This window comes from Neophocaena asiaeorientalis, unplaced genomic scaffold, assembly GCF_003031525.2.
Source record: "Neophocaena asiaeorientalis asiaeorientalis breed wild unplaced genomic scaffold, Neophocaena_asiaeorientalis_V1.1 scaffold264, whole genome shotgun sequence".
NCBI classification, from domain to species: domain Eukaryota; kingdom Metazoa; phylum Chordata; class Mammalia; order Artiodactyla; family Phocoenidae; genus Neophocaena; species Neophocaena asiaeorientalis.
In genome coordinates this window covers 3,269,593-3,278,363 of record NW_020185332.1, presented here as the reverse complement: position 1 = coordinate 3,278,363, position 8,771 = coordinate 3,269,593, and the positions used below count along the sequence as shown (strand labels likewise).

Genomic DNA, 8,771 nt, shown 5'->3' with positions numbered 1-8,771 from the left:
AGGGGCCCCCAAACAAAAAAAAAAAAAAAAAAAAAAAATCAAAAAAATAGGCACCAGCACTATTTAGATTTAACTCAAACTGAAATCTGGAACCAGAATCCCATCTAATGAAGGTAACTGTGCTTTCTGCAAGCACTCCAAGCCAGCCTGTGGATCTTGGGGTGCTGGTGGCATGATGTGCAAATCAATGAGAGAAAAGGAAGGAGCTCCAGCTAGGCCTGTGGGATAGGAGCAGGCACATTTTCATGTTCATTTCTTGTCCCGGTCATTATTTTCCTCCCTTCCCGATTCTCTACAAGTTGTTACAAGGGGCAGAATTTATTTCATGTTAAGCCAGCCAACCAGACTTTTTGCTATTCTTGTTTTTCTGTTAAAAGAAAAAAATAGTCCAGATAATTTCTTAAGTGTATGAATGTAAAAGAAAGTTGGGTGGCTCTCCTCCTAGGTTGGATATTTGCAGTTGCAGGAGCAGATGTGCTCTATTTCCACTTTAATATTAGCTGGGTAAATCCCACATTTTCTCAGAGCAGAACACATCTGCTATATACTTTAACTAGAAGCAAATTACAATTATGTCTAAACTTATACTGTCCAATACAGCAGTCACTGGCCACATATGGTTAGTTAAATGTTAATTTTAATTAAAAATAAATTAAAAATTCAGTTCTCCGGTCACACTGGCCACATTTCAAATGCTCAGCAGCCACACGTGGCACAGGACCGCCCAGGTCTGGGACAGTTCCACCGTGTGAACCCTCTCAGACAGCGCTGGTCTGCACTTTCACTCCAGAGAAAAAAGCTCTGCCATCGTGTTTAAGTCTTACAACTTAGAGCGCCTAGAATTAAGAGGGAAACATGTATTTAAAACAGTTCACAATGTTAAATTACACAGGTCGAGCCATGTGAAATTCTATTTGACTGTTTCTGATCTACAAAAATGACAGTTTCACATAATTTGATCTACTATATCAGTGCATTAACACCACATGTCATTGAACTTGAAACGTGCGTCTCCTTTGATCTCGCTCCTATGAATCCAGGCTCTTTTGTTTAGAAGGTACACAGCTATAACTTCTAACATTTGCACTTAAATCAGTAGTCTCTGGACAGGCAGCAGTTATAACTCCAGCAAGAAAGCCTCGGGCAGTGTTGATGGAGGAAAGTGGCCTTTATACCGCATGGAACTTAACAACAGACTAGACTACTTTGTTGGGGAAAGTGGGCCTCACACAGGCAACGCTGTTGGCTTAGGAAATGAACACATCTCCGCTCTGAATTCTGTAGTGTTTTTATTTCTTGATTTTACTTCAGCAGACACATTTGAAGGGTATCATGAAGGTTCTTTGGAAAAGTGATTGGACCCATGTGAACTGTCCACTTGAACCCCAGTGATGTAAATGTGCCTATCTGTATTTTGAAAATTTTAACTGTGCAGCTTTATCACGCCTATTTCAAAAGCTGACTTTGTGCTCTTCGGGGCTCTTCCTTGTGCCGTGTTGTCTCTAGCATGTTTGTGGCTTCTCGCTCAGAGAGCATTGCTGAGGCAGGGCCTCATGCCGAGTCACAGGGCTCCTCGGAAAAAGAAAACTTTCTCAGAAGTCCTCCCACACAGGTGGGTGACAGAAACAGTTTGTGGCAACACAAATCTCTCTCCATGGTGGAGAAACTTTTGCTTATCCACTGTATTCTACTCAGTGTCTAGTGATGACAAATGTAAGAGAATAAAACCAGTAAAGTATATGGGCCCTGGTTAAGTGTTAAATGTGTATCTCACCTGTGGAACCTGCTCAGCAGCTTGGTTTCCGGGGTTGGGGACATACTTATTTCTTACAGCCAAACCTCTTCTTCATTGGTTTAGTGTATGTACATAAGTCTATTTAGATATACTTATCCCACTTCCACCTCCATCGTCCCCTAAACTTTCTCACATCCCCTCTGTTGCTGAAGTGGCCTCTTCACACAGGCCCTGGAGAAGCTCCTGAGCAAAGTCCGTTCCTGCATCCAGGGCATGGGTCCCAAGGGACGAGCGTATGGCCGCAGGAAGATGCCCATAGCACAGGAAGGGGTGGGCGTGGGTGGCGTCATGCTGTGGTCCAAGGTCTGTGCATCACCTCACTGGGTGCAGTACCTTCCCCCTCAGGTCTGTGCAGGACTCCAGACTGCCCTCTGTGAGTGATGGTTGTGTGTGACATCATCATTTCCACTAAAACCTAGTCTGTATGATGCTGAGAGGATTACCTGTGCAAGTGACTGATTTCATTTAAGTTGTAATCACATCCCTTTTCTGCTTCACCAACCTGAACTGTTTCATGGAAAGTATCATTAAAGATCTGGTCTCTTTCCTTTTGACTATTATTTCTGAACACCTTTCAGTGGAGCATAGTAAGTGATGATGTACTTAGCTCAAGCTACAGGCCGTTAGAGTCAGTCAACAGGTAGTAGTAGGTTTTTACAGACCCCTCGCCATCTGGGGCTGCTGGTGCACATGGGCCCAGACAGAGTGACCTGGAGGGGCAGGGGAGGGGGGTGGGGTGGGAGAGAGCCTCTAGTGCCTGCGTTCAGGTCCTGAGGGAGAGCTCGCCCGCAGTGAGTGACTTCGTCCTGTCTTTCCCTGTGACACTGATTTTATAAAAATGAGGTCCACTTGACTCCTTTGGAGCCAGACTCTACTCTGAGGAACTAGGTTTGGGGCTCCGAGCAAAGGATCGCCTTTTAAAGCCAAACAGGCAAACAAGTGCCATTGTTAAAAAATATTCTGCTTTACACCCCTCTCTGCCCCCACGTCCCCTGCAAACAAGCAAAAAAATCAAGACCCACCCCGTGTCCACATCTATCGTTTTTTCTGTGTTACTTATTTGCCTGTTTCTATCAGTCTTCTGAAACTGAAGACAAAGGCGCCTACAGCCCAAATGGTTTTGCCTCCAGTTCCCATGTCACACGTCCCCTTTTGGCAGCTGTGCTGGTCAGAGGCCATAGCGGCTACTGCTGCAGCCACGGAGCTGAGCTCCACAGGGCGGAAAGGGAGGAGCTGGGAGGAGCTGCTGTCAGAATCCCCAGGCTGCAAGCCAGATCCCTCCCTGCAGGCAGGCAGGCAGGCACAGGGACCCACCCTGCATTCTGGGGTGCTCCCTACAACCCCGCGGGACGAGCAGCGAGGAGGCCAGGCTCTGGACGTTCACCCTGCCCACCTTTTGCTGTTCGAGCAGAGCTGCGGGAGTGCAGCTTGGAAGCCACGAGGAACCACAATGACTCTCCCCTGTGGCCAGCACACTTAACACGGCTCTGCCTTTTAGGAAGGTGAAAGAACCCACTACTTCCAGGAATCAGCCCTCTAAAAAGTACTGGTTTGGAAAGGATTTGGGAGGGAAAGTGGGGATAATAAGGCTTTCTAGTAAATCCACCTCTGGTGAAGCAGTACCGTTTCAGTGGGTGAGTGTAGCTAGAGCCCAAAGAGGGACTCTGGCTGCCAGCTGTAATTTGAACAATTAAAATGATTAGCTTGAAATATGAGCAGTTCCTAGTTAACCTTTCCTTGAGAAACACATCTTCCTTTTGGCTGTTTATTGGTTCATGTTGTTTTTAAGGAAAGTCACCCCTTCCACTTTACCTCGGCAGTGGCGGGGTGCCTGAGGCACAGGGGACCACTGAGACCGGCTCCTCAGAGCCAGGGTGCTGGCTAGAATGCCTGCTTTCTCCTCTAGGCTGCATTCTGCTTTTACAGGCAAAGCTGCACCAGGTCTGATCGAGCCTTAGTTCCCGAAGAGGGTCCGCCACATGTGCCTCATCTGTGTTACTCCACGCAAGTGGAAACAAAGTATTCCCATTCCTTCCCATTCTAATTATGTGGGAAAAGGGACAAAGGTAACCACTGAGGTGGTGTTCCCTGGTCCAGCAGAGGAAAAATGGTTCATCTCACTACTGTAGCCCACAAACCAACCAACCAACCAGTACACAGAGCTAGGAGTTCACAGGAGGGGAAATGCAGTAGGGTCCGGTGAATGATTGGGAGTGAAGCAGTATTAGAAAATGGATCCATGGACTGAGAAATCTCAGTTACTTTAGGAAGGGAGAGCTTAATGGACAACCTCCAGGCAACCTGCCTAGCAGCTTAATTCCAGGATCTAAAAGCATCCCTCACAAGGAGGATGGTGTGTGGCAGGCTTAAAGGGCAAAAGAGTAAAATATTTCAACTTAAAATTGTTTCAAGCAGTTTTGTATTAAGAGCTACCTCATCCATCCTGACGTTTGGGGAAATACAGACTAGATACAGCGGGACACATATCTGGAAAAATGTAAAACCAAGTAAACTTAAGTTTAAAACGTGAGACACACAGAAGAACCTTGGAGAGAGAAGCTACTTAAGACAAATCTTTTATGGAAAAGCTCAGGGTAAAAATACAGCCAACTGGGAGACCAAAGAAATCCCTGCGCCTGGAGGAGGGCAGCAGGATTTGAAGGTAGCTCAGCCTCGAAACCATCACTACTGAACAAAGTGACAGAGGAAAGCGTCACCCATGGCTTCTGCTTACACCTCTGAGCACAAAACCGTCACCCTTAGCTCTTCATAGACAGCACGCTTCTTCCTACTAGGAGGAGAGCAAAAGACTCATATTGATGTCCTGGGAAACAAAAACAGATCCTATTTACAACTGGAGTCCCTCCCAGTGAGTAGAGACTGCAAGCCCAGACAGAGGTGGTCCAGCCAGCACCACAAATGAAAATGCCAAAAGAGCTCTCCGCCTAACACCACGGTCAGCTAAAAGGAAAGAAATCCCTTTTAAGGAAGCTATTTAATTTCAATACGCTGCTTTTCTGCCAGGATTTTCAATTCCTCGGAACATAAGCCGAGCCACGGACTGCTGCACGTGTGTCTGGGTCTGGGCTTCCCCCCCTCTTCAGAGCAGCAGCACCAGTTGTTGGCCAAAAATAAACACCATTCCTCAACCATATATGTCCACCAGCCCAGAGCTGGGGAGGAGGAGCAGGAGGTAGGTCAGGACCCCGGGCTCCAGCCACACTCCGTGCCTGCTGTGCACCATGCACGTCACCCAGCTCAACCGCGAGTGCCTGCTACACCTCTTCTCCTTTCTGGACAAGGACAGCAGGAAGAACCTTGCCAGGACCTGCTCCCAGCTCCAGGACGTGTTTGAGGACCCCGCACTGTGGCCCCTGCTGCACTTCCGTTCCCTCACAGAACTCAAGAAGGACAACTTCCTCCTGAGCCCGGCGCTCAGGAGCCTCTCCATCTGCTGGCACTCCAGCCGCGTGCAGGTGTGCAGCATCGAGGACTGGCTCAAGAGCGCCCTCCAGAGGAGCATCTGCAGCCGGCACGAGAGCCTAGTCAGTGATTTCCTCCTCCAGGTGTGCGACAGGTAGGCCGCCTCTGAGCAGCGCTGGCATCCAGAGCTCTGGGAGGCTTCCGGGGGTCAGGGAAGAGCAAATTACAAGAGCAAGACGGCTTTGCTTCGGGGAGCCTCAGACTAGGCCCAAGGCTTAGCCCCTCCAGGCCTGCCCACTGCGCAGTCCCCAGAAGATGGATAAAATCCTGGGGGAAACGGGCACCAATCCTCCTCTTAGCCTCACGGGTCTTGGAGCTGCTTCGGCAAAGAGGACAAACTTGGCTTCAGCTGTCCCTGTGTTTCAAGCGGCTGTCTTCCCTGGCAGCCGTTAAGTGCTGGGTAGGTCCAGCTGGGCCTTCATTTTCAAGGTCAGGCTCCAGGAAGAGGCTTCTAGATTCAGCAATCAGCTCACCCCTCCGATTTGCCCCTAGCAAGCAAACCCCAAGACCTGTGAAATGCGGCCGAGGAAGGAGAGTTAACGTGCTCAGCTCTGGGTTAGCTGACCAAGTCAGGCTCCAGAAGTAGGGGTGGTGATAATGGTTTCCTTATTAGAAACTCACTAATCTTCACGGTACCTGAAGGAGAGAGTGTTTTAGCCTAAGTTTCAAATGAGCAAACCAGAACTCGTGACAGGTTGTGTGACTTGCCCCGGTCTAGGATTGCCAGATATTAGCAAATAAAAATTCAAAAGGCCCAGAGAAATTTGAATTTCAGATAGATGGAATACTTTTTTTGGTGCCTGTCCCAAATACATCCTGTATTTGACCTGTCAACCCCACAGAGTCTTAGCCATGGGTGAGACTCCCTTCACAGTCACAGCCTCCTGCCTAGAGCAGTCCATGCAAGAACAGACTCTCACTGAGACTTTACCAGTCCTGCCCTAGCCTTTGAGGAGAGACACCCCCTTGTTTACTAACAAACTACGTTCAGTCAGCTTGCTGCCACCCAAGTCTAACAGCTGCTATATTCTGGCAGCCCAACAAGGAATGGGAGGAAATAGTGTAGTGGCCTCGCCCCTCCCCCCCCCCCCCTTTTTTTTTAAGGCAAGAGAAGAAAACAGAAGATGGACTTGGGGCTGGTCCCTGATGGGACTATGACATTTTGATGAGTTTAACAAGGCCCAGAAATCAGACTGGAGGGCGATATGTATGGGGTGAAAAGCTTGCCCCGGATCTGCTGCATTCTTGTTGTAGGGGAACCAGGTTTAATCCCTCAAACCAGCAAGGTGTGGACTGGACCTCCAAGGCCACTGTCTAGGTACAGCAAGGGTCCCCAGTGTCACCAAAAAAGCAAAGGGCTCGGGGCTGAGTCCCCCCAGTTCTGCTACTGTCCAACCATGTGAACCCAGCCCAAATATTTAAACACTTTCAACCTCATTTCTTTATCTGTAAAATGGGATAAACTACCTTATCTCACATGCTGAAAGGATTAAATGACACAGCAGCACTGGCACATAGTAGGTATCAATAAGTATGCACCAAATCTACATCTGGCAATCAGCTGGCGAGAGGGGTTGTGAGAGGAAAGCTGAGGATGGCTGGGCAGGGAAGGAGCTGGCTTTTTCTTTCTCTGGTTTCTTCCTGCATCAAGATTATTTTAAAGGTTCTTAGAGGAAGGGATCATTTAACAGCCCTGGGGCTTAAGCCCCTACCTAATCCTTACCACCATCCTGAACGTAACAGTTTCTCTGCCTGACAGATGAGGAGGAGGTGGCCCAGCAAGGTTCGGACATTTGTCCTGGGTCACACAGCAAATATGTCACAGGCAAGTCACTTGAGCTCCCTGAGCCAGTTTCCTCATTCATGAAATTGGGGGTGGAAGGTTGATATGAAGACTTAGGAAGTTGTGTGGACTTGGGAAGACAGGATGCACTTGGCGTGTGGATGTGGCCATGACCAGTCTTTTAGTTCCTCACCTCCTTGCTCAGGGACAAGGGAGCTGAGCTGGCCCAGGCAGGTGCAGTCAAGGGGCAACGGGGGAGGCTGATGGGGAGAGGGAAACCCCCTGTGGCCCGACTCCAGCTCCCTCTGGCTACAGGAAGCCAAGGCCTGCACCGCTGAGACAGGTCCTTCTGGACTGGAAGCAGTCTGATCCTGCCTGCTCCCAGGAAACATGGGTTATGATGGCCTACGGAAGGTCCTGTACAGGTTCCAGATACCCCAAATCTCGCTTAATCATCACAGCAGCCCCACTGGTAGGCATTATTCCCTCCCTGCTACCCACTCCCAACACATTCCCCCAGGTAAACTAAAGCTCAGCGAGTGACTTAATCAAGGTCATGGCGCAACTAAGCCAACTTTGCTCAAATCTTTCCCCCCAGCAGGTGCTGGTAAGGTTGGGGCAGAGAGCCCCGCCCCCACCCCACCCCCAAAGCTTTCTGGACAAGCTACCTGTATCCCTGATTGTACCCACCTCAGGCCTGGGTCTAGCTACCTCCAGATCCTGGCCTGTGACAGGCTGGCATCCCACTGGAGATACAGTAACTGCCTCAGTCAACTGAGCTGAAACCAGGGCTCTAGAACTCAGAGCGAATACTCAAGAGGCGTGCCCCGATGGCCTCACGGGTTGGAATGGGCCTGACTCTAAGCCACCCCACAGGAAACCCTTCCTCTCTGCACCGTCCTGCCAGGAGCATCAGGGCCTCAGCTTGAAGCTAGACTGGAGCGGTCACTCTGCACCGCTTTCCTCACCCCCACCCAAGGCAACGAGTCTGAAAGAACCAAAAAAACTATAGCCGACCCTCCTTGGAACCAGCATCGCCTATGTCCACAGCAGGGCCGGGGCTTGGGCTCCTGGGACTAAGAGCCCAGGCAAATTAAATTAAGGTGGGGTGGAGTGTCAGAAACAACAGGGGACATGGGACAGAAGCCCCGGTTCAGATCCCGGCGTGTCACCGCGGGCAAGTGCCCGAAACTCTCTGGGCCCGTTCCTCCTCTATAAAAAGCGGGAGGGCCTGCCCGGTCTCCCAGAGTTGGCACGGGGACCCAACCAGGGAGCTAAGGGGCGTGACCGGGGGCGGCCGCACGCTAGCACGCTAACCGCATCCTCCTCGGCCCCGGCCCGTGGTCACCGCGTTCTCTCCGCAGGTGCCCCAACCTGGCATCCGTCACGCTGTCGGGCTGCGGCCACGTCACCGACGACTGCCTGGCGCTTCTGCTGCGCTCCTGCCCGCGCCTGCGCGCGCTGCGCCTGGAGAACTGCGCGCGCGTCACCAACCGCACGCTGACGGCCGTGGCGGCGCACGGGCGGGCGCTGCAGACGCTGCACGTGGACTTCTGCCGCAACGTGAGCGCGGCCGGCCTGCGCCGCCTGCGCGCCGCGTGCCCGCGCCTGACTCTGCGCGCCGAACACAGCGCGGCCATGATCCCCGATCAGCTCCCGCGCGGCCTGCGTTCGCCCGGCGCTGCCCTCCGCAAGCAGCTTCTGCGCTAG

General features: G+C 51.0%; 1 protein-coding gene across 1 annotated transcript; it reads left to right on the top strand.

Moving 5' to 3' along the window:
• Nucleotides 1–4,810: 4,810 nt before the first annotated feature.
• On the top strand, nucleotides 4,811–8,771 carry FBXL22 (F-box and leucine rich repeat protein 22). Its single transcript, XM_024735291.1, has 2 exons — nucleotides 4,811–5,372; nucleotides 8,426–8,771. The coding sequence occupies exons 1-2, from the start codon at nucleotides 5,038–5,040 to the stop codon at nucleotides 8,769–8,771; spliced, it is 681 nt and encodes a 226-aa protein (XP_024591059.1). The 5' UTR covers nucleotides 4,811–5,037.

Bases quoted from the DNA above. Each gene is read 5' to 3' on its own strand.
- FBXL22 (XM_024735291.1), top strand. From the start codon at position 5,038: ATGCACGTCACCCAGCTCAACCGCGAGTGCCTGCTACACCTCTTCTCC. The intron at 5,373-8,425 runs GTAGGCCGCCTC...TTCTCTCCGCAG, and splicing joins CTCCTCCAGGTGTGCGACAG to GTGCCCCAACCTGGCATCCG.